Consider the following 26,338-nt stretch of genomic DNA (forward strand, 5'->3'; position numbering starts at 1 on the left):
CTGTAACGTATGTTGACTTCCATTAGGAGGGGAAAATATTTTTGAGAGTTTTGTTGATTCTTCCTTCTGCCTATATTCTTTCTCTTTTCCACTTCTTTTTTTCCACTATTGTGTTTCCCCAAAAATAAGACCCATTCTTATTTTCTTTTGGGCTTGAAAATAAGCACCCGGGCTTACTTTGGGGCAGGGGCTTTGTCTACTTGCAAAGGGGATGCTTTGAAATAGAGCTAATCGCTCCATTTCAAACTGTCCCCTTTGCAAGAACAAAGCTTTGAGTTTCTGTCATTTCTCCCTCTGGGCGAAAAGTGTGCAGCAGAGCCAGGCAGAGGTAGAGGCGATCTCAGCATGCCACCTGCTCCATCCCACCATCTCTCGGCTTGCCTGCGACTGCGCTGACCAAAGACCCATCCAGGGCATTGGGATCACCTGCCTCCCCCATGCCTCTGCCTGCTGCTCTTGCCGTTGCGCAAGCGAGCTTCCCTGATTCAGGCATCTGCGCAGCACATCCAGTTTGCCTGTTTTCTAGGGCTTGTTTTCAGGGTGGGTCTTATTTTCGAGGAAACACTGTATATATTCAAAATGGACTATGATTAGTATGTGTATGTATGTATATAGGCAGACAGATAGATACTCTTTTGAGAGAAGACATCAGAATTCCATTTTTTTATGTGTGCCAGTGTGTTCACAGAAAAAAGTGACAGTAAATGTTATCTTCTTTCGTGTTCCTTTACTTCCGGCACCGCTTTCTTTATAGGTAGGGAAGCATTTCAGATGTTTCTGTACAATCTATGGTGACATATAACAGAAATAAATGTAATCCATATATGATTCAGGCAGGTGGATAAACCGTCTGAAGCCACAATAATGTTATTAACAATCATGAATATGCTAACATAGTTTTTGGAGCATTGAATGTGGAGTTTTGAACATTGGGAAATTGTGCATGCATACAAAGAAGTGCAATTTATAGAGAAATATTTGTGTTTAACAGTTAACTAATGCAACAAATGAAAAAGCCCTCATTTTTCCTTGTCACTTTTTCCTTCAGGGAATTATTGCTGAAGAGAATAAGAATCGACAGCCGCAGGGGGAAGAAGATCCTGGCAAATTTAAGGAAGCAGAACTGAAGATGCGCAAGCAGTTTGGAATGCCTGAAGTAGAGAAACTTGTCAATTACTATTCTTGCAGTTATTGGAAAGGGCGTGTCCCAAGACAGGGCTGGCTGTATCTCACTGTTAATCACCTTTGCTTCTATTCCTTCCTTTTGGGCAAAGAAGGTAACCTGTCAATGAGGTGTTTCTTATTGTTTAATGTTTCAGATATTTATTATATTCTGATGGCATTGCCTCTTTCAACCTACTTTTTGATTAGGGAACTGCAACAACACTCCTACTACTCTAACAGTAAATTGCACAACTCCCATATCTCTCCCGTAGAGTAGAGTGGATCTGAAATAGCATCTTTTAATCTTATTGCTTTATTGGAGTTCAGCAACGGGCATCAATATTGATAAAATATCTGTAAATTATTTTAAAAGATTTTCCATATAATTCTCTGACAGTAATTGATGAATTGGGTTTACTTGTTTCTGCAGTGACCCTTATAGTGCAGTGGGTAGATATAACACAGCTAGAGAAGAATGCTACCCTTCTGTTTCCTGAGTGCATCAAAGTGAGTACCAGAGACAGTGAACTCTACTTTTCTATGTTCGTCAGTATCAATGAGACGTTCAAATTAATGGAACAGTTGGCTAACATTGCCATGCGTCAACTATTTGATAATAAAAGTTTCACGGAGGATATGCTGCTTCCCAAACCCAGCAAGCCACTCAAGAATATCTCAGCACTCAAGAGGTAAGCATGCATAAGTACCTGTGCTTGTCTTCCAAGGTTTTAGGACACCTTCAGACAAGGTGTAGGGCATTCTATGATTGGCTTAAGTCCAAATAGAAACAGCCTCAAATGTTTCCGTAACTTAAGAACAAAAACAAACTATGTTTTCCCAAAAGAAAGAAACTAATATTTCCTTTGTACAGAGAGAGTGCCTTTCACCAACCTGATGAATTGTAAGTCTTTTCATAACTAAATAATATGCCTTTTTCTATAGTGTGAAAATGTTATTTTTTCCTGGCATTTCCTTTCTTATGGAGTATACTTTGAGGTTAGTGTATATATGTGCACAGATGCATATATTCATACACACATCAAAGGTGTAGGCACATTTGAGGAAGAAAACATATCCAGCATTGATTTCAGCTATGGTGGTTGATGCTAAGTTGATAAGACGGGGAAACTAGGCATTAGGTAGTACTTGTATATGTGTTTATCATTTGTTTTCTGCCTATTTTTCTATGGGATATTTTCTGTTTTGTGCTTTTTAGTACGACTTGCAAAAACAATGCATTTTTTCAATTTTCATGTTTTAAATGAAAAAAAAATGGAAATATGCAACCAGATAATAATCCAAGGAGATTATTTCTGATCTGTCCAATTATTTTGGGGGCGTTCTTGATCTGAATTGGAGGAACACAAGTCTGACTGAAATCTCAAATACAAACTAAGCTCTGAACTTTCTTCATTTTCTTCCCAATGTCTTTCATAAACACATGCTCAATTTCTGTCCTTGTATTTTTCCTAGAGCTGCCAGAAAAAAATGGAGATAAGAAACTTGTAGATGATATTTGAGTTTGCATTTTTCTTCTTCCCATGCAGCCTATTTATATCCAAAAAAATTACTGTTTATGTAATCCAAGAATCTTTGAATAAAATCTTTGATTTTGTTGAAGATATGGAATTGATTTCCAGAAGATAGGATTGCTCTTTCTGTTGTTCCAATTGAATTTTATTATATTTCTAACTATAGAGTCATGGGTGGAAATCCCCATATGGAACCTCCATAATTAAACCACTGGTTTTTTTTCCCCAGTTCTCTTTATTTAAATAATTTACATAGCTGACCGTCTTAAACAAGTAACTGGCCAGCAAACAGATTATGCAACAGACTAATGTTATAAAGCTAATCTAAATTAAACAAATATAATTACAATAACCACAGTATAGTAATCAAAGCACCACAGAAATAGGTCACGATACTAAAATGCACATTTCAGGCTCCGTTGATAACCTGGCACTAATGCCTGAGAGAAAAGCTAGGACTTCACATCTTTTAAGAGACTGATTCTCATATGCACATGCCAAGATAATTACAGGTTTTTTGGATAATTTTTAATTTGTTTTTCTACTTGAGATTTTCTGGGGCCAGAGAAAGATTAATCTTTCATTTATTTAGGCAATATTATATGTAGCTTCTTGTTGCCAACTTGCAAAACCAGTTTTCTCTGAGTTCAGTCCTGGAAAAAGTAACTATGTCTAATCATGCTGCAGCTAATGCATTTACCCCAAAGAAAGACAATTCAACCTAAAAGGAAAAAATGACAAAATAGGCTATATGCTCTTGAATTTATAAAGACAAATTCTATGGAAAACAAAAATGGTTGTCCTTCTAGATGAATTCTCTCCCAGAATGTAGTGGCCCACCTATACCCTATATATTTGAACCAAATTTCTGCACTGTTCTTATTTCTTTTTTTTATCCCATCTAAATATTTACATTGCCCTAAGCAGTGTCCTTTTTCTTTCTCTGACCAAATGTCCTACAGTATTAGCCAGATCTTCCCATTGACATACTATCTTCATAGTGCTATTGTTCTTTCTTTGGAACCACAGCAGTTCTTTAAAGGATATTTTTATTATAGTTCCTTACTTACTGAAAAGCATATACAGGTGCCTGAAAATCTTGGTCATTGAGCAAAGTGGTTGTTAAGTGAGATGCCACATGACCATTTCTCTCAATGATTGCAATTCTGATTCTCCCACTAAACAACCACATGGGTCATTAAGTAGAACACCATGGAGAAGGCTGCCAGGTATGGTGGGGCAAGGAGAGAAGATTGCAAATGGGGATCACATGGTTGCAGGGCATTTTGCACCCAGTCATAAATGCAGACAGGTTACCAAGCATCTGAAATGTTCTGTGACTGGGAGAATCTGGCATGAATGGCCAAAAAACACCTGTTCTGAGGCCATTGTGACTGCAAGTGGTCATTAAACAACCAGTTGTAAGTTGAGGACTACCTGGATCTGTACTAAGGATTTTTGGCAATCAGTGGTTCAATATGACAATATCTACGTTTGGTGGAAGTTCTTTTTTGAAATTATATTAAAAAAGGATTGTGCATGATTGAAGGTAAAGTCCAACACATCTGAAGGGGACATGTTAAAAAAAGACTACTGTAATGAATTTCTCAGTTACCCCATTGGCATGTGTGCATATATATTTCATTTTCTTTAGGGATCTGGATGCCAGAGCCAAAAATGAATGGTACCGTGCTACTTTTCGATTGCCCAAGGATGAACGGCTTGATGGGCACACAGACTGCACTTTGTGGACCCCATTCAATAAAATCCACATTCTCGGCCAGATGTTTGTTTCCAATAACTATATCTGTTTTGCTAGCAAGGCAGAAGAGGCATGCCATCTCATAATACCACTTAGAGAGGTGAGAAGTTGTTTTTGATAATGAATTACCTTGAGAGCCCACCATTCAGTTATTGGATTAAATTTGAAGGATTTCCTTAAAGGTAGTAGGATTTTGGTTTTGAACCTCAGTATATTAGTCCATTGGTTAAATAAGTAATTCTCTGGGGTGATGGAAACAAGATGCATATCTTGATATACCTCATTTATCCCTCTATGTATGCTGTAGGTTACAATTGTTGAGAAAGCAGACAGCTCCAGCATTTTGCCTAGCCCACTTTCCATCAGCACTCGAAGCAAAATGACCTTCCTCTTTGCCAACCTGAAGGACCGAGACTTCCTAGTACAGAGAATTTCTGATTTCCTACAGAGGACTCCTTCAAAGCAAACATGCAGTGACATAGGGCAAAAGAAGAGTATTGGTGACCATGCCTCCGAGGTACAGTGCCAGCAATGTGCCTTGAAACGATCCACTATAAATATTTATAAAATTCTGTCAGTTGGCTGTGATTTCTATTATTGACAAGGCTTTCAAACTGATTAGATAGCATTGACTACCTCAGTTCCCAGAACAAGAAGGAAAACCACTGAGATCTCTATCTAAAGTAGCTGGGGGAAAGAAGTAGCTTGAGATTAGAGCATATGGAGTCATTCCATTCTGACTGACATTCCATTCCATTCTATTCCATTCCTTTGATGTTGTATTTAGAATTGCCTTAATTTTATCTAGGAATTTGTGAACAGTGGATCAGGTTTGACTGTCACTAAGACACTGACTGGCTATTTAGAGAAAGGATTTCTAATCCTGTTCAGATCTGTTTGTCATGATCAGAAGTCAAGGAAACTTTCATATGTGGATTTCTTCTCCTGTCTCAAGTGGCTGCCTAAAAGGCCTTGCAAATTGTTTTCATTCATTTACCATTTTGTTTTTCCCAGCTTGTTTTGGCCATTCTGTTCATCCTTCTTCTGCAGCCAAGTTTTTGATCATTAGTGAGCTTTCCACATTGTGGTACCAGTTTGAAATTATTTTTTTAACATTGAAAAGCCAATAATGCTTAATAAATAAACCTTGAAGAAAAAGAAATATCAATGAAAGTATGGATGGGGTACTTATTTAACTGCCTGGGTAGCCACATAAACCAGAGCAGAGGGACTCTAGTTTAGTGCTAGTATCTCATTAAAAGAGTGAGGGTTCAGGTGAGATCTGTCAACTTGAGGACCTCAGTGATACCTGACAGAATAAATAATATTTGTCAGGGAATTGCGCAGCCAGTGTGCAAATGAAGACAGATATGCTGACACAAATTTATAGTTTTATACAAATAAATATATTTTATATCAATATATACAACAAACTAGATAGTCAGGCAAACAGGAACATCATGAGGTAAATCACAGAGCACACAAAAGAAAAAAGGGAAACTCTCCACATCCTCAGTAACCAATCACAGCACAGATTGCCTCATGCAGGAGCCAGCATTCTCCAGCCAATTAACCACAACTGTATGTTCCGGCTCACTGCACAATCTCACTGCTCCAGATACTGAATTTAAATATCTTAACAATATTGGATTGCTTGGATGACATTAATCTATTTGCACACAATATGGTATCATATAGGATGACTTGTCTATGGAAGGAAAACATTACTTATACATCCCTGCTACTTAAATTGGTAGTTGCTACTCTCAGAACTACACACTAAGTACCCCGGGCCTGTTTAATGGGTTCTACACTGCATTTAAAGTAATGATCACTTTGCTTTACCAGAAGTATTACCCATGCATATACTTACATGTGCAGATAACTAGTGGATAGCTGTGATGAGTCTTGAGGAAGAAAGGCACCCATATTAAGTGCCCCTTACTATCCAGCATGTGTTGTTTTCCTCAGATAGAAGTGTTGCTGTTTATTGATTATGAAAGAAAGCAAAACAGGAAAATCAGGAGCTCCAGGCAGTTCAAATGTGTATAAAACTTTATCGTAAGCTTAAGGTCTTTGCAAGAAACTGAACTACTAATAGTCAAGAGAAATTAGCCAGAGTTAAGAATAGAAAGGAATTCAAGGTGGGCTGGGCTTAGATCTTTTGTGAGCACAAAGAGATTCATGACTGATGACTTCTTTGTCCCCTTCCTCAGGCTCGGCCTGGTCATCTCCTATAGCAGCAGACTTTTGTTAGCAGTAGAAAAGCTAACTGAAATTTTAGATTAATTTCCTACTAATAGCAGTTTCTTAAATAATTATTTTCCATGTAAAAAACTGGATTGATAATTCATTGTTATTGTACATTAGAATGACAATGACAGGGAATTAATAAGCCTATCAGTTACTCTCCCCCCCACTTGTTATTAGATATTGATTTAAACCTTGTATTTGTAAGGTACACATATAATTACAAACACATTGCAAAAGTAAGCTTTATGTTCCTATATTTTGTAGGTTCCAGGTTTAACCATGGCTTCTTAATGGGTACATATATCATGAATAAAGAATTGTCGCTCTGTAATATACATGATGATCCTATTCCATAATCTATGAATATCTTAGATGATTTAAATGAGGGCGAAGGCATTAATGGCAATGCCATCAATAATGTATTGTAGCCATAATGGATGTCTTCCTAGAACATTATTGATTGCACTAGAAGTCCAAATAGCCTTCAAATTGCTTTTGAACTTGCTTGTATTTCCACATGTTTTGAGTTGTACATTTCTTTTTTAGGAAATGTCTCCTAATAGTCCTCCTGCAGACAGTCCTGCTTCTCCTCTCAACAATCAGCCTGTGAATTTTTGCACAGATGAGGTACCCACAGCATCTCAAGGACTGTTGAAATTGTTTGGGACCAATTCAGAGGAATCCTCTGGAATAAAATGGGTATATTAATGTTTTTTTAATCCATTCAGAAAATGCAGTGCTTACAGTATAATTAAAACCCTTTTAATTATAACAACTCATAAGATTAAATTCTTAAGCACAATTATATACCATCAGACAAATTGATTATTCAAAAAATAATGGTGTGTGCTGAGATTGATAAATTAACCCCGTTGTTACAAGAAAAAGAAGACTCTGAATATTATAGAATTTGGGGGAAATAGTATGATTGGATTGAATTAAGACAAATGGGTGATGAAAGAATTAATGATAAGCAACCTATAGATTGAAGGTTTGCATTTGCATAAATTGTATATATTTGTAAATAAGCACAAAGTAGAAGTTTATGAGATAGATGTCACATACTGTTAATGTCATAATATGTATATTTTTTGGTTTGGTTTTTAAAGATATAAAAGACTAATAAAGTTTATTAAAAATATTTAAAAGTTAAAAAACGATTAAATTCTTACAGTATTAAGTGATTTACTTTTAGATGGGGAAATATTTCAAATATATTCATCTAAATGTGTGGAACATACATGAGTAAATGTAACTTCAACTTAATTTTCTAAACAAACATATGTATCTTGAAAATGTCCTCCTCCTTGTGTTTGTTGGCTTTGAGAAAATGGAATAATATGTTTTCCTGACTCCCGTTGGTTGGCATTTCTAAAAGGAGCTGGCTGGAAAGTGCTTACCACAAATCTGTCTTCTATGGAGGGCAACCCAGAGAGGGTGGTTCCTTCTCTGAGGGAAGTATTGCTTTGCCCTTTTCTCAAGAAGCCATTGCTGGATCCCACCATACCAGACAATTTTTGTCCAATGTCTAAACCCCCCTTTTTGAGGTAAGATTATAGAGAAGGTGGTCATACAGCAGCTTCAGTGGTCTGTAGATGAAGTGGTTTATCTGAACTTTTTTCAGTTAGGCTTCAGATCTGGATATGACAGAAATGGCATTGGCTGTTCTTTTGGATGATCTGTGGCGGGTGCAGGATGAGGTTAATCTTGGCTATATTTGACCTCTCGTCGGCTTTCAATACTGTCAGGCTTGGTATCTTCTGAATCAGCTCTGGGGATTGGGAATGGGTGACACAGTATTGTGCTAGTTTTCTTCCTTCCTCGGGGCCAATACCAGTCAGAACTGATCCAGAGTGAGAAACCCTGGTCTCGTCCTGTACTATGTGCGATACCACAAAGTTTGGTGCTCTCTCTGCTCCTGTCATCTACATGAAATGCTACAGGAGATCATCTAACACCAGGGACTGAAATATCATCAGTGTGGTGATATTCAGTTATATCTTTCCACTCTTGGTGAACTAGGCAATGCTGTGGACGTCCTGTCCCAATGCTTGAAGACTGCGAGGTCTGAATGTGAGGGAGCAACAGGATTCAACTGAATCCTGGCATGACTGAGTGACTTTGGGTTTTAGGGCCTTCCGGATCTTCCGGACTTTACCATCTTTGATACTAGATTGAATGGCACTGTCCCAGGTATACCTGAATTGCAAACTGGGGGTGGGGGTGTCAAGGAGCAGATAGTCATTTCTAGGAGGGTGTTCGCACAACTTTGGGTTCTGTACCAGTTACACTCTTTCCTGGATCATGAGTTACATCATGCTCACAGTCACTCATGTCTTAGTCACTTCTTTTATGGACAGTTCCAATGCATTCCACATGGAGCTGCTCTAAGAGTATCTGGAAGCTTCAACTAGTAAAATGCGGCACAGGCAGTTATGTGTGCCCTAAAGAAGTCACATTTCATATTTCTACATTGATTGCTAGATTGCTTTCAAATCCAAATCCTGTTGCCAGTTTGGACTTTTAAAACCCCACATGAAATGGGGCCAGGTTATTTGAGGAATTGTCTCTTTGTGATCTACCTGTCATATTAGATCTGGCAGGAGAGGCCTGCTGTGGGTCCCATCTGTGAAAGAATAACATGCAATGGGACCTAGAAGACAAGCCTTTTCTGCCATTGCACCTACCCTTTGGAACACCATTTCTTGTGAGGTGAGGTTAGCCCCAACCTTGTTGCCTTCTGGAAAGCCCTTAAAACAGGGGTGTCAAACTCACGTCGTCATGGCTGTGTCACGTGACGTATCAGAACTTCCCACCCCTTCGCTAAACTGGGCATGGGAGGGACCAGCATGTGACGCATCCAGCCCATGGGCTGGGAGTTTGACAGCCCTGTCTTAAAACAAGTGTTGTTTTCAATAAGCCTGTTGATTCCTTGGTGTTAGGGAGCTTGCGTGATGGTGATATTCTTCTGCTCGTGGTTTTGTTTTTAATCTATCTGTACTGTTTTAATTGGTTTTGCAGAAAGTTTTAATAGTGGGTTTTATTGTATGTCACTTTGTGTGAGAGGGCGGCCATACAAATTTTGACAGATAAATTGAATAATGAAGATCTCAGTAAGAAGAAACAAGGCTATGCATTTGAACCCTAAATAAAGTTTGTATAAGACCAAATCTATTAACATGAACTGTTCATATAAAAATATATTTAAGGAATTTTTGTTTAAAACTAGTCCATCGAATAGTGCAAAAGCTGCAAGGAACAGCTGATTCTTGGTGTCTGTTTTCCTTTGAAAACTATGTTTATTTTTAATCTAGGATATGATGAATTGTCTTGTGTCACAGATGAATTAAATTTAGTTAATTTTACTACTTTGTATGAAATAATTTATTAGATTTATAAGCTGCTTCTTTTTTGTACAGCTAAAGATAGCAGCAGCTTTCTCATATTTTCCCCAAGCCTGTGAGGTAGATTTGGCTGAGAGAGAGGGACTGCCCAAGGTCACTCAGCTGGCTTCTATAGCTCAGGGAAGATTAGAAGTCATACTCTCCTAGTTTCTATTCCAGCACCTTCACCAAACTAGCTGTTAGTAATGTGTTCATTAAGACATGCTTGCAACCATATTTTAAACATCTAAGAAATCTTAAATTTTAAATATCTTAACTTCTGAGATGGAATAAAGTGCTAATCTATGTTCTGACACAGTTATAGATTGAGAACAAATTCATTTTACAGTATGCCAAGCTATGGTAGATAATACAGTTCAAGAACCATGCTAGTATTTTGCACTTTTGTAAGTTACGATTAGAGATCAATGTTTATAAATTACCGATAGAATGAAAATGCTACACGGGAGGGGAAGAAGAAAAATACTTGGTGCTACAGAAGTTTCCAGTGGCTTGCGGTATCTGCAGCAGATGACAATGATGTCAGAATGTGCTATCATTATGTATTTGCACCATTATAAAATTCTGATGTCATTGCGCTTATGTATTTGTGATGCTAGTATGTAAGTCACAGCATTTCATAATGATCATCACACCCAAATTATCATACCTCTCCCCAACATCCATAACAGTGGTGTGTGTTCCCCTCTATCCTTTCCTCTCCAGGCAAAGGAGACAATGAAAGAAGAATCTTGGAACATTCATTTTTTTGAATATGGGAGGGGCATGTGTATGTACCGGACAGCCAAGACTCGTGAGCTGGTGCAAAAAGGAATTCCAGAGAGTCTTCGTGGAGAACTATGGCTCCTGTTTTCAGGTGACATGTTTGCTAAATGTGCACAATAGATTCTTGACATAAGGAGAAAATATTTTCCCCTGCTACACAGTTGCATAGTACTGCAGCCATTAAAATGAAATTGCTCCCCAAACTGCAGGTGATCTGAAAAGTCAGCAATTATTGTTCCCAGAGTTAGCATTTCTTAGTTCTAAGCCAGTTGCTTCAGTTGCCAGTTGAGGCTTTTTTTCCTCAAAGTATTTTTTTTAAGTTTGCTAAAAGGGAATGCAAAATAAGTACTAGTCTTTAAAATAACCTTTCTAAATATATCATTTTTATTAACATCATGCATTTAGTTCTCAGTGTAAACCAGCTGCAAAAGGCTTGATAACCTGCAGTAAATATTTTATTTGTAGAAGCCTCAGCCTGAATCACATCTTGAGTGCAGTTGGCAAGAAAAATAATGTTTGTGTGTCAATACAGGGGCCTGGAATGAGATGGCCACTCACCCTGGGTATTACAGTGATTTGGTGAAACGATCTATGGGAAAGTATAGCCTTGCCACTGAAGAAATTGAAAGAGACCTGCATCGTTCAATGCCAGAGCACCCTGCCTTTCAGAATGAACTAGGAATTGCTGCACTTAGAAGGGTACTAACAGCATATGCTTTTCGGAATCCTACAATTGGATACTGCCAGGTAAGAAAGCAATATTTTTGGATTACCTAGTAGATTGATGTCACTCCTTCTCACAGCTTGGCCATAGTTTGACTTGGAGCTCAGCCTCTCCCTTCTTTCATGGCTAGGAATATATTGCCTTCTGAGACCACTTATTTGGGCATGGTTGAGCAAGCTGGGCTGTGTGATTCCCCAGCCTCTGTTTTGTAGACTCCTTCCATCTTCATATGCTTCTTGAGAAAAAGATATCCTACCCTGAAAAAGTTCTGGAGGAAAACCAAAAGGAAGAGAAAGTATAAGTGAGATTATATAAGGGCATATAAGAACATCTCTCTTCCTCTTTCATTTCCCCAGTGAAATTTCGGGAGGATGTTTTATTATCTCTTGTTTTATTATTATAAAATTTTACATAATATTCGGGTGCAGTGATGTTTATACAATCTTGACTAGAAATTATTAACAGATTAATGTTAAATAACTTACAAGCTTGCATTAATAATGATTTCTGAACTGTTAAGGTTGATATAAGATTCCTTAGATTTTACATCTAAAGCTGGTGTAGCATTAATAGACTGCAAAATATATTACAATATTTATTATATAACAAAGGTTTCTATTTTGTGCTTAATATTTAACACTAAGGTTTCCAGGTGTTACCTACTTTCTCAAAGTAATTGTATAGAGCCAAGGATATGATTCTGAGGTGTACAATGCCCTTTTCATTTATAATTTATATCTGAGGCTCTGACAAATTGGAAAGCAAATAAATACTTGCCTTTTTAAATATGTTCTCTATCCAATATTAATGGTTTTGTATGTGCATGTTTGTCTTTATATTTGTCAGGCCATGAACATAGTGACATCAGTACTGCTTCTGTATTGTAATGAAGAAGAAGCTTTCTGGCTCCTTGTAGCCCTGTGTGAGAGAATGTTGCCAGATTACTATAACAGTAGAGTGGTTGGTAAGTCACTTTGAAAGTTGAGATTAATTGGCATAAAATAATCTGAAGCAATCAGAGTGAGATCTTTCGTTGCAAAATAATTGATAGTTGCCTTTAGGACAAGTGGATGAATGTTCAGAAGATTAGCTTCACTGATTTTGTATAATTAAAATAGTGTTAGAATTGCACAGTTCAAATTAATTATAAGAGCTGTCTTTTCATTTTCAAGTCTGAGTAAAACAATAATAATTAAACCTTATTCAAACTTCTTAAAAATGTTCCAGTGTTGAAATTCTTGAATTTTCATAGCCAGTTTATTAAATTTCTTTTGTGATTCTCTCAAATTGTATTAATGTAATGAATTTCTATAGGTTTATATTAACCCCATTTAGTAATACTGTTCTTAACTAAAATAATAGATAAATATCTTCTTGAAATCCAAAGCTATTAATATATTTCTACATCCTTCTTAGCTCTATATATCATTTTCTCCTGAACTGTTCTCATCCTTATATTCTTTTGAGCTTTACCATGGTTTTTTTTTGCAGTATATAAGACTTCCTGATAAGATTTTAATCAGTATCAAAAGTTGATTTTAATCAAAAGTTTAAAAGTATTGTTTCTTCCCAAGTCTGAAAAAGATACCATCTTTTCAAAATAATTAAGGAGCTAGAATGATTATAACTTGGGGTCAGGCAATCTTAAGAGTCTACCAAGAAGTTGTAGAGAATGTCAATAAAATCAGAAGCATATAGTATGAGAAGTAACATTATCAGTGTTCAGCAGCAAGAGGTATAGTGATACTTCAGAAATGAAACCTAAATATGGAGTCCTAATAATTTTATGAAAAAGAAGTTACATTATTGCGGACAAATCCAATACAGAATCTTCAAATTCAGGTTTTATCTTGCTGTCAAAATGCATGGCAGTAAAGAAGCTTGAAAAACATTCTAAATCAGAAATGGCGTATCCTTCTCAAAAGCAGATTAATATTTATCACTCTGTGATTCTATTGCAGGAGATAGTTTTCACTTAGTGAAAAAACTGCCGCAATTCAAACTTTGCAGTAACTGATGTTAATCACTTCCTTGAAAATAAGTAATATATAGTGAAGCCAGTTTGCAAATCAAATATTATGCATATGTGAGCTCATTACAAAGAATCCCAGATTTTATTTATTTGGTTTGGACAAATCAGCATTTATAATAGAACCTTGTTTCACACTCTTGCTCTCATAAGACCGCAGATAACACTTCTGTCTCTGTTGCCTATTCAGGTGCACTAGTAGACCAAGGCATCTTTGAAGAACTAACAAGAGATTGCCTTCCCCAGCTGTCCGAGAAGATGCAAGATTTAGGAGTCATTTCCAGCATATCACTATCTTGGTTCCTCACACTTTTCCTTAGCGTCATGCCTTTTGAAAGCGCAGTGGTCGTTGTTGACTGTTTCTTCTATGAAGGCATAAAGGTCATCTTGCAGGTATCCCTGGCCATCCTGGATGCCAACATGGACAAGCTGTTAAATTGCTGTGACGAAGGTGAAGCCATGACTGTCTTGGGCAGGTAGCTTTGTTTTTAGTTTCAGAATTAAGCTGGGAGTGGGTGGGATACTTTCCAACTTAAAATTACATCCTTTTTAGAAATACCACTGCATTATGCAAAATGCCTGCCAGGCAGATATTTTAATGTCATTACATATGTAAATAAGAAGCCCACATGATACATAAATAATGTGTTGTCTCAATATCTCCTACTGCTCAAACCAAAATAGCCAGTAGAAAAAAATCATGAACTGAGGAAGTGCCATGTCTGCAATAGGAGCTAGACTGATTTCAGGCTTCGCTACATCATCACTGCAGTTACCACCAAGGTGTCACAAACCATGCACAATTCTGTTTGTGTCAGGAGAAAATGATAATATTTTATGGCTAGAGCAGATAAATATAACATTAGGTAGCCTCAGCTACAGGCTGAGAATGAGAGGAGGGCCACATCAAAAATATGTCCTTAAAAAGGTAGTTTACAAGGTAATTTTGAGTCACAGTTATGAGGATATATAGGCTTATATATGAATATTACATTTTTCCTTTGTCAAAGACTTCAGTATAAACAGTACATTATTTACACAATAATATAGCATGTTATTAATACATAATTTAATTATAATATATGGATGAATCAAGTATCTTGAATCCTAAATGTCATCTTAATTATTTTAGTTTTAAAATCAATTCAGCTTTTCATGAAAGATGACTCAGACATATATTTTATTAAAGAAATTATATAGACCTTGCTGACCATAGTCCTCAGATAATGCACTAATCCAAAAGTCTGTATTGATTTATTTTTTATTTTTTTGTAGGTACCTGGATAATGTGGTTAATCGACAGAGTATTTTCCCACCTATTCCTCACCTCCATGCTTTATTGACGAGTGGGGATGATCCACCAGTGGAAATTGATATTTTTGAACTTATAAGAATAGCCTATGAGGTCAAAAGATAACCTAAATCTTATACTTTTACAATGATATTTTTAAATGAATTATATACTGACCTTGTAGTCACTATTAATCAGAGATGTGTCTTTAATATAAGCATTCACAAATTCAAGGGTGTCAACTGTCTGTTTTATGAAGAATGCAATAGATAAATCATTTAGTTGTATTTATTCCTTAATCCATTTTTCTTTAAATTAGTTTTGGGTTTTGGCTCCCTAAAATCAATTTTATATTTTCAGGTGGTTCTTACTGCTGCTACCATTGGCTAACATATATTTTCCCTCTTCACTTTCTGTTATAACTTCCAAATCTGACTTCCAGATGAGCATTAGGAGGTAGCAAAGAGATACTGAAAGTTCTGCCTCTTTGTTACCATCTAGTGATTTGGTTTATTTATGCAGTATAAATCCATCAGCTCAATTTTCCCCATGGCTTCCAAACATGGCTACAGAGCTATGATCGGCCACCATCACTTCTGCAAGCATTGCTTTGTCATCAGTCAAATAATTGCTAATAAAAGTATTCCAGGAAATGAGTGTAGACCTCCCCCCCAAAAAAAAAAACACACGTATTTTTGGTGGATTTTGTTATAAACCCCAGTTTTCATTTCCACTGCAGAAATTCAGCCATTTGAAAGCGGATGACATTGAACAGATGCGTTTTAAACAAAGATTGAAGGTAATCCATTCTTTAGAAGACACTGCTAAGAGAAGTGTGGTAAGTCGTATCCATATTTTTATAAGCTTATATTTTTAACTAATTTTGTTTCTCCTGTTTCGAATCTTTGAGGCTAGGTTAAGCTAAATAATATCAAGAAGTAAATTAGATAAATAACTACTAGTCATATTATTCTTTCTTTTCTACAGTGAGGTCTGTAGTATGGTAGTATAATGGTATGTCACTAATTTGTATATTGATTAGAAGTATTATGAGTCCTAAGACTGGTATTAAGCTGAAGATTTCACGGCCACAACATTTGGCATTATTCTACAATTAATTGTTCTGAAAGCTTTATTCGAGTGGCATTTTAGTTGATTCTGATACAGGTACAGACAATGCCCTACTTACTAATAGGTTACATTCAAAGAGGCTATTAAGTCCGTTTTGTTCTCAAATCCAATAAAGGTAAAAACATGCTAGTGCAGTTCTTGCCTTAGATAAGGGACAGCATAAGAGATATGGAAACTGACAGCTTCTATAACTCCAACCTAAAATATTCTGGAAATCAGGAGAAGGATTAGTTTCCAGCACACTGCACATGCATTCCCATGTGCCACATTAGTATTCAGCATGCGGAATATGTATTCCAGTGTGCTATAAACTCACTCTTTCCTGCTTTCTCCTGTCTTATGACTGCAGACACATTTATTTGTATCAACAAAAGTTCACAATTCAGTAATTTGTTAGTAGGGTAATTTCTGTATCAACCAACTGAGAGTTGAAAATTTCCTCATAAGCAACATTGTTATTTCTTTTTTAATTTTTATCCCCTAGCCAGCTGAAAACATTTCAGTCTTTTTTAAGAAAATACCTTGGCAGATTTACCATAGATGCATACTAGCTAATTTTCTGTCTTATTTTCTCCTACTGAAAATGTAAGAGGAAATAGTGACCTTTCAATTCTCCAAATTGCTCTATCTGGGAATCTCAAGAGAAGAATGGCTTTCACATTTTCTTGCTGCTGTTTGTGTCTGTTTTTTGTGGTATCCCTTCCTCCAGATAGCATCAGATGTCAAGCAATTGTCTCTAATGACCTTGTAGAAATTTGACAATTGAACATGTTGAGAAAAAAGCTGAGCAGAAGAAAAAATCGACCCATTTCCTGTTCCTGCTGCAAATTATAGTGCACTGAGTGCAGGAAATATAATACTTTTGACCATCTTTTTGTGCTTATTGACTCAGTTCAAGAGAATAGAATTGTTCTTTTTATTTGTTATTCAGTTTTTAGAATCTTCTGATCTGACAGATCAGTACCTCACGAATACAGACAACATTATGTTCAAATCATTAGATGCTTCTTCCTTTTCAAAAGTTACTTTGCCATGATTTTAAAAGGATGGATTCCTCCTTTTACTAATCCTATCCTTTCCAGATTCCCAGCTGACAGAACTAAGGTATATTTGCTTCTATGATTTCTGCAGGTCCGAGCTGTATCTGGAGACATTGGCTTTTCTATGCAAGAATTAGAAGATCTTTATGTAGTATTTAAGGTGGGAGACCTTGACAAAACATTAGTCTCTTTATTATTGCTGCAAGTAGAGATAAAGCATGCATATGAAAACTCCTTTAAATTACAGTGATGCCAGGATCCAAGCTGGTGCTGTATTAAAAAGACTTTTACCCAAATTATCTGATTTGGGTTTATTTTTGCGGTTGAGAAAACAGAGGGAAATCTAACAAAATTTAAAGAGAACTTATTTTGTTAGGCTGATTCAGCATTTTGTTTCATTGCATCACATCTTGTAATGCTAATCAAATACATAAGATTTATTTAGTTTTTCTTTGGCAAAAAAACAACAACAATATTTCAACCAATCAAAGATGTAAGTTCTGAGTAGCTAGGAACAAAATACCATGGCTTGGATTCTGTCTGGGTTTTGTTTAGAATTAGCAATGTTCCATAATAGTCTTTCCTACCCAACAAACATGAATTCCTAATTTTCCAAACACAGAGATTGAAGACTATTGTGCTTTCACCAAGGCCTTTCAGATTATCACAGTTAAACAAAGAAAAACTGTAGAGTGTTCATTACAGTGTTAGAACCAACTTTTCAGGTAACTGCCGTTTCAAATTCTTTAGAACTGCCAGAAAACCCTATTTTATTTTCAGATGAGGATTATTGAACATTTTCTGCTTTGTTCTGTTTGCAAATTGATTGGATTCTTTATAATTACCATTTTCATTGTCTTGCATATTTCAGAACTGATTAAAAGCCATGCCTAATCCTTTTAAGTTATGTCTTCAAGGCTGATAGATTTTTTAAAAAAGCATCACTCATTCACTCTCAGCCTAACCTCTCACACAGCTTTGTTTTCGGGACATAGGAAGATGAAGCGTCTATAATATGTTACTTTGAATTGTACAAAATAAAGCAGAATGCAGATCTAATAAATCATTAATTTTGTTTTTAGGCAAAATACTTAATGAGCTGTTACTGGGGAAATCGTACTTCAGCTGCTCAACGAGACCAGAGTCTGCCCTACTTAGAGCAGTACCGCATCAACCTTGAGCAGTTCAAAGACTTGTTTGCTTCCCTTACACCTTGGTCTTGTGGACTCCACATGACAGTACTTGCAGAAAGAATGTTCCGACTTCTGGATAAAAACAAAGATTCCCTTATTAACTTTAAAGAGTTTGCAACAGGCATGAGTAAGTAGCTTTTCTGGCATAGTATCTAATCTGATATGTTAAATCATTGGTGAAAAGTAACACAACACTCGAATGGTGCAGCTATTTGGATTTCAAGTGAAAAAGGTCTTTGAGCTAGCTTTGAAGCTGAGACTCTCTTTATCAGTGGCTACAGTCCTTTATAGAATACAGAGAGATACAGAAAACTCTCATTCTTTATTGCCATCCAGTGGTCATCTAGTTCAGATACAGTAGCCCCAAAAAACCCCAAACAAAACTGCAAAATTCAATGACAATTTCTGAAGAAAGTTGAAAACACATTATCATTATTAGAGTGACTCATCTTCCCCACAGGGTGGATAAAAATAATAGTCTTTCTGACCATTTCATCTTCTATTCAGAAATCCAACCAAAACTATTTACAGCTTTAAGTTGTTTGTATAATATCTGTATTTGATTGACAGAAGCATGCAATAGTAGCAAATATCTGTAGCTCAGGAGTAGGATGAGGGTTAGGATCTGATTCAAGTTCAAATTATTCCATTATTCAATATAAACTCAATGTCTTTGAACAAACTTGTATCTCTCAACCAAATTTCTTTTATGTTTATAGTTAGAATACTTATTATTGATTGACAGTGATTGCTATCTATAAGCAAATCTATTAAACATTTTTTCAATCAGCAAAAAGTCCATAATGAGTTATCAGAACTTTGCAAAAATTGTTTTATTTTACCATTGATCAAATAAAATAACTTTATATTCCTTTCTTTTGCTTCTAACAGTCTTAATATTTAATCAATCAATATTGTCATAGATTTTGATTTTTTTTATTTTTCTTGATCCCATCACACAGATTTCTTAACAAGCCTCTTTTGTAAATCCAATAAGAAAACATTTTCCAGACCATTCTCTTGGTTTATCATTTGTATTTCCCTTTAAATTTTTAAAATTTCGCCCAGTAAAGTGTCATTTTCAAAATCATTTTTTTTTTGCCTGTGATTTGCAGTTCCACTTTGCATAGTTTTTCTATCTTGTCAGATAAAATTTGTTCCACACCTGTCATTCCTTCATTATCACATTTTGGACATAGTTTATCCATAGAAGCAGACATCATTATTGTAATGATATTGTAATGACTAATTTCTGGCTCCATTCTTCAACAACCTCCTTTAATATTTCTGATACTATAATGTTTTGTGTCATTTTGTGACTTTCAGTGTCACAAAATGACACAAAACGTTTTGATTTCAGTAATAAAATCAATAACAGGGTCTTTTTTTCCTTCTGCTTAGAATTTTTAGTCCCCTGTAGTCTTCTTTCTAAAACCATGAAGTAACTTATCTTTGTTATGGCTTACAATAGCCAAGGTGGCCAAAATCAGTCTTTTTCCCATGAGAAACTATTTATTTTTTATAGTTAATTCCAAAATCTTATATGTATGTGGGGAAGGGAGGGGAAATCATTTAGCAGGTGGTAGCAGCTTGCAACCTTTCCTATCAACTTCCCCACTGACTTTCTGAAGAACTAGCAGAGAAGATTGGTAACTTCAAACAATTGTTAAATGAGTGGCTGAAAGTTGTAAAGCTATATACAGCTTGAGTCCAGGTTATGGAAGCATCTTCTCCAAATAGAGTTTGCCTGTTCAAAATGCTCTACCAGTGAGAGAATGAATGGTTTGGGTATCAATCTAAAAGAACCTAGGCAGGTTGGAATCCATAGAATGCCATTCCTACTATTGGCCTTTCTCTCTCTGGAGCAGCATGTCCCCTGAGATCAGATGGACCTCTGCTCTTTTGTTCTCTAGGAAACACAGCAAAGATAGTTCTTGGGTATCCAATGGTTTTTATTAATACTGCTTAAAATGTTTTTTACTGTGAGGTTTTTAAATGGTGATTTTATAGATGTTTCAATTTCATAAACCAGAGGTGTCAAACTGGTGGCCCGAGGGCCAGATGTGTCATACACAGGCCACACCCACCCCAGCTCCGCAAAAGGGAAAACATTGCAAAACATCATGTTACGGTAACACGACACCATGAGTTTAACCCCGTGTCATAGACTATAAGCCATTTAGAATTGCTAGAAGAGGTGGCATATAAATATATTGATGTAAATAAATAAATGAAAATCAATCATATTGAGAGAAAAAGCATAAGAACAAGTTTTAACCTCAAAAATAATCATATATAAATAAATATACATAAATAATCATAATAGAAAGAACTTTACCAGCTAAATTTCCACATCATATTTGTTAGGCATAAGAATCTATCAGAAAAAAGGCTATCTATGAACTACTAAATCTAGGTATTTTTCTGATCCCAACAGGTGGAATGTATCATGGTGATCTGACTGAGAAGCTGAAACTCCTTTACAAACTACATTTGCCTCCAGGTGATCCACTTCTTTTACTTCTTTTCTGTTGGTGGGAGTTAAGGGCTTTACAAATTTCTTAAGGCTGTTCTATTAAATTTACTAGACTGATCATACCTATAAGTGATTACCATATTCCACCCATAAGAACATGAATAATAATACCAATTTTAGTGTAGGTATGTAGAGATTTAGTGTATATACCGTAGGTAGAGAGGCTTTAATTTCTCCATCCACATTCAAATTAATGAAGAAAAAGCCCATAGGCAGAAATGGCAGTGTTTTCTTTATATGCTTTGTTAAGAGATAGGCCTAGGTGAGTTCAACCATTAGTTCTTCACACAATATTCTTAGTTAGGATTGGCCCATTACCATAAAAGAAGACGACAGAATTATTCTATGTACAGAATTTAATGAATGACATGTAGCCTCAAGACAGCTTTTAATTATATATATTTGTCTTGTAAATCGTAATTGACTTAATTTGTATGAATTAATTGGTGATGTGGTTATTAGTGAACATACTCATTAATATATTCATAAGGCATAGGACTTTCTAGTTTTAATTTTCTGTGAGCTTTTTCATTCCTGCCTAATTTTAATAGCTTTGCAGAATAATTTGTACATTTTGGCTCAATGCTTTGGCTGTTGGGTTTGTTTCCATTTATGTCATATCTTTTTCTACAGAAAGAAAAATTGGAGGGAGGTCAAACCACTTCCTACTGAAATGTAGACAGTGCCTCTCTTTTGGGTGTGTAGACCTATTAAAATTGTGGAAGTATTCCGAGGACTGTAGTGTAGTGCTAGTGTTGAAGCCTAATCATCGTGTGAAATACAACTGTAACACAGGCAGTTGACACAAGCACTTTCTAACATGCTCTTCTCTTCACAGACTCCATTTAGCTCCTGAGTATATATCTGAGTTGAGGGAAGAAAAGTAGACAGAGAGATTATCAAAATTTAAATAGAAGAAATTTTGCTTTAAATATAGCTGAAGTATTAGTAGTCCTTTCTTACAAACTGCTTCAAAGGTGTTTTTCCAAAAGGTAACTGGGCTTAGTTTTTTCCTTGAAGACATTTTGCTTCTCATCCAAGAAGCTTCTTCAGTTCTGACTGTGTAATAGCTGAACTAACCTATTTTCTATTTTTAAAAAATCATGATTAATGCTTAGCTTTGACATAGTAATTGTCTTGTTTTTCCTGTAGAATTATTTGGTTGGAAGAAGGACCCTGTTAATTCTCCTTGTCCTTCCTCCAGTTTTTTGGCCAATATAGTCATCAAGAAGGACTCTATATTAGATGTGGATGGTTCCCACTGATCTCACTTAAACTTGGATGACTGTTTTCAGAGGGCATATTAGTGGATCTGTGTTTCACCTGGTGACATTTGTGCCATGATTTCATATAACCCTGCCATTCCATACTAATTAACACAAAGCTACTGAGATTCATCAGAGTTCTTTTCTTCATCAAATTCAAGGGAAGCAGTGTACTTTGACTGGCAGATGGATTCATCTTTGTCATTACAAATCTCAGATATTCTCTGTAATATTCTAATTTACCTTGTTAGGCTGTTACACCAGTTACGATTCTTTGGGATAGCCTGGCTTCTCTGACTGGTGCACTGGTGATAGATATCTTATTTACACTGCTCAAAAAAATAAAGGGAACACTTAAACAACACAGTGTAACTCCAAGTCAATCACACTTTTGTGAAATCAAACTGTCCACTTAGGTAGCAACACTGATTGACAATCAATTTCACATGCTGTTGTGCAAATGGAATAGACAACAGGTGGAAAGCATAGTCAGTTAGCAAGACATCCCCAATAAAGGAGTGGTTCTGCAGGTGGTGACCACAGACCACTTCTCAGTTCCTATGCTTTCTGGCTGATGGTTTGGTCACTTTTGAATGCTGGCAGTGCTTTCACTCTAGTGGTAGCATGAGACGGAGTCTACAACCCACACAAGTGGCTCAGGTAGTACAGCTCATCCAGGGTGGCACATCAATGCGAGCTGTGGCAAGAAGGTTTGCTGTGTCTGTCAGCATAGTGTCCAGAGCATGGAGGCACTACCAGGAGACAGGCCAGTACATCAGGAAACGTGGAGGAGGCCGTAGGAGGGCAACAATCCAGCATCAGGACCGCTACCTCCGCCTTTGTGCAAGGAGGGACAGGAAGAGCACTGCCAGAGCCCTGCAAAATGATCTCCAGCGGGCCACAAATGTGCATGTGGCTGCTCAAACGGTCAGAAACAGATTCCATGAGGGTGGTATGAGGGCCCGACGTCCACAGGTGGGGGTTGTGCTTACAGCCCAACACCGTGCAGGATGTTTGGCATTTGCCAGAGATCACCAAGATTGGCAAATTTGCCACTGGCGCCCTGTGCTCTTCATAGATGAAAGCAGGTTCACACTGAGCACATGTGACAGACGTGACAGGGTCTGGAGACGCCATGGAGAACGTTCTGCCTGCAACATCCTCCAGCATGACCGGTTTGGTAGTGGGTCAGTAATGGTGTGGGGTGGCATTTCTTTAAGGGGCCGCACAGCCCTCCATGTGCTCACCAGAGGTAGCCTGACTGCCATTAGGTACCGAGATGACATCCTCAGACCCCTTGTGAGACCATATGCTGGTGCGGTTGGCCCTGGGCTCTTCCTAATGCAAGACAATGCTAGACCTCATGTGGCTGGAGTGTGTCAGCAGTTCCTGCAAGACAAAGGCATTGATGCTATGGACTGGCCCGTCCGTTCCCCAGATCTGAATCCAATTGAGCACATCTGGGACATCATGTCTCGCTCCATCCACCAATGCCATGTTGCACCACAGACTGTCCAGGAGTTGGGGGATGTTTTAGTCCAGGTGTGGGAGGAGATCCCTCAGGAGACCATCCGCCACCTCATCAGGAGCATGCCCAGGCATTGTAGGGAGTCATACAGGCACGTGGAGGCCACACACACTACTGAGCCTCATTTTGACTTGTTTTAAGGACATTACATCAAAGTTGGATCAGCCTGTAGTGTTTTTTTCCACTTTAATTTTGAGTGTAACTCCAAATCCAGACCTCATGGGTTGCTAAATTTGATTTCCATTGATAATTTTTGTTGTGATTTTGTTGTCAGCACATTCAACTATGTAATGAACAAAGTATTTATTGAGAATATTTCATTCATTCAGATCTAGGATGTCTTATTTTTGTGTTCCCTTTATATTTTTGAGCAGTGTATATTAGGTATATTAAAGTATAGGCTTGACTTCTCCTGAAGATAGTCTGGTTAATTGAAAGTAAGGTGGCTAGGGTTCTGCTTGGAATTGAGAGTTAAAAAGAAGAATATGCAAGACTCATTTGTGTTCGTTCTTGCTCTACTAATAGCAGTTGTAACATAGGTGAGAAACACACTCTATTAAAATAAGTGGAGAAGTAGCCCCACCTACTCATACCAACTGAGTAGAATATTGGGGGGGGGCAGTTTTTTAAAGATACTGGGTACTTCTTGGTGGCTTTGCATCACCTTCAGCATGCTGGGATTTAGCATCAGCAGATGCAACAATAGATTTATGCATGAAAAACTTTCCACAACTCTTAATAGGAACTCCCAAAACAAATTCATCCCCTGTGGGAAATAAAGTGAGAGACAGAGATTTCACTTATAACAATCAACATCTGTTCAACTTAAGGCTGTAAGCAAAAGTTAATTGAAATATGGAAAGACCAGAAGCTGCAATGGATGCAAGAGGACAGCCGCATCTTCATACTACAGAGAGCAATCAACTGTTCAGTGTAATTGTATTCCAGTTTGTAATAAACATTCTAATTGAGTTATGCTGTGTTGTGTCTCTGAAATATTTCAGCCAATCTGAGCATTGTTGCCAAGTTAAGACATGTAAAGCCTAACATCAATTCTACATTACCCTAAAATTACATTTCCTGGAGAACTGTTCAATCTTAGTTAGGGTTGCTTTGTTTTTAATTTGTGTAGTTAGACATTACCTTAAATAACAAATAAAACAGCAGCTTTCCCATTCTGAAAAGGCGACTTTTGTTCCTACAGATTTCCTCTTTTTCCTACTACTCACTTGTCTCTCCAGTGCTATTTCAGAACTCCCAAATCCCCCGGAACAAATTTGAAGGGTGGACAGAAAAGTTGTGGAAGAAATGGGGAATCAGTTAAAAAACCCTCCCTGCTTTTTTGTTTATGAAAGTTTCTGTTGGGTCACAGAGCCTTTTCTGAGTGGAAAGATTCCATTGGATATAGGCGGTCAACTGAAGTCCAGTACTGTAATCAGAGATAGGTATATAGAGCTATCTTAAGTAATTCTTAAGGAAACAAGAGTATCCGGTAACATTTTTTTTCTCTTTGTATAGCTTTCAATTCAGAGGAGGCAGAGTCTGCTCTGGAAGCTACAAACTACTTCACAGATAATAATGCTACAGAAGGTAAAAATGAGATATTTTATCTGTTAGGGAAAATGGGCATGCAAACACATTGAAGCCAAGCAGAATTTTCTTATTTCCTCTTCCATCAGAATATTATCCCACAACTGTTCTAGCTTCTATCATAAATTATGGTGGGTGGTGGTTATTTGTATATGAAACATAGGTCAGATTAATTATCCCTTTTACAGCCCAAGGCACTTGCTCAAATCTTTTGTAACTTGTTCCTTTCTTGATTTCTCTCTGTTATTCTATATTTTGACTCACACTCATTTTTCCTGAATTTCTCCCTGTCCTCAAAGCCTTTCTTCTTTATTTCTCTCTTCCCTTTGCTTTCTAGTATCTCCTTTTGTCTCAGAACTGGATCTCTTCCTACGTTGTGATTTGCAAGGTTAGTCTGAACAACTAAGATGGGCTGCCGTTGATGTGATAAAGTGACCTGCTTAATATAAGATGAAATTGCTTTAGAATGTCTTCAAGCCACAGATATTACAGCTAAACAATTAGCCGTAGTATTTCATTCATTTCCTTAGTCATCTTACTCCCGTTTCTAACCCACTGCCCAAAGAAAAATGGTTTCAGTATAAAATGGCATATACTTGTGTTCATTCACAAAGACAGTCCTGCATCTCTTCTTTGATGTATGTCCCAACAACAGAGATTCTATCTCATTTGAAGTCCACTGCTGAGGCACGTGAATCCAAGGTAGTTGACCAGTAAAGTGCCCTTTCCCAGCTATCATGATAGAAGACTCCCTTCCAGACATTTCCCAGTGCATGGAAGAGATGTTTTGAGTTCAACAATCTGCTGAGCTCCAGTTGGCCTGGTAGATCTACTATGTGACCATGCCCTTCTCTCCATCCACTGGGCTGTCCACCTCTGTGGCCATTTGTGTTGCAGCTGTCAGAAAGACCTGTTATTGGCAGAGGGGGTTCTTGGGTTTAGAGTTTGGAATATTGATCTTACCCAAGACCAAATGCAGGCTACAAGGTAATTGAAATTCCCATTAGCAAGCAAAAATACCCCACACTACCAAGAAGCAGAAATAAGTGAAGTGTGCAAAGAAAATCAGCTTAATGTCTAATGCCCAACTCATTGCAATCTTCTCTGAGACATCATGAATCAACTGCAACA

General features: G+C 37.0%; 1 protein-coding gene across 4 annotated transcripts in view; it reads left to right on the forward strand.

The window, feature by feature from the left end:
• Positions 1-26,338, forward strand: part of TBC1D9B (TBC1 domain family member 9B) — a 42,604-nt gene that overhangs the window by 10,888 nt on the left and 5,378 nt on the right. For 2 of the 4 annotated variants that reach the window (XM_087955189.1, XM_087955190.1), the window contains exons 4-19: positions 1,049-1,277; positions 1,595-1,853; positions 4,351-4,558; positions 4,766-4,975; positions 7,258-7,410; positions 10,821-10,971; positions 11,413-11,627; positions 12,451-12,568; positions 13,824-14,109; positions 14,909-15,038; positions 15,664-15,762; positions 17,187-17,255; positions 18,178-18,415; positions 20,726-20,791; positions 25,136-25,207; positions 25,545-25,595. In XM_087955189.1, coding sequence (XP_087811315.1) covers positions 1,049-1,277; positions 1,595-1,853; positions 4,351-4,558; positions 4,766-4,975; positions 7,258-7,410; positions 10,821-10,971; positions 11,413-11,627; positions 12,451-12,568; positions 13,824-14,109; positions 14,909-15,038; positions 15,664-15,762; positions 17,187-17,255; positions 18,178-18,415; positions 20,726-20,791; positions 25,136-25,207; positions 25,545-25,595 — 2,554 coding nt within the window. The remainder of the gene's footprint in view (positions 1-1,048; positions 1,278-1,594; positions 1,854-4,350; positions 4,559-4,765; positions 4,976-7,257; positions 7,411-10,820; positions 10,972-11,412; positions 11,628-12,450; positions 12,569-13,823; positions 14,110-14,908; positions 15,039-15,663; positions 15,763-17,186; positions 17,256-18,177; positions 18,416-20,725; positions 20,792-25,135; positions 25,208-25,544; positions 25,596-26,338) is intronic. The other 2 variants (XM_026686365.2, XM_087955191.1) reach the window with 1 other exon arrangement.

Source organism: Notechis scutatus, chromosome 2 (genome assembly GCF_049901735.1).
Source record: "Notechis scutatus isolate UNSWTSFEM ecotype Mainland chromosome 2, rNotScu1.2, whole genome shotgun sequence".
NCBI lineage: Eukaryota > Metazoa > Chordata > Lepidosauria > Squamata > Elapidae > Notechis > Notechis scutatus.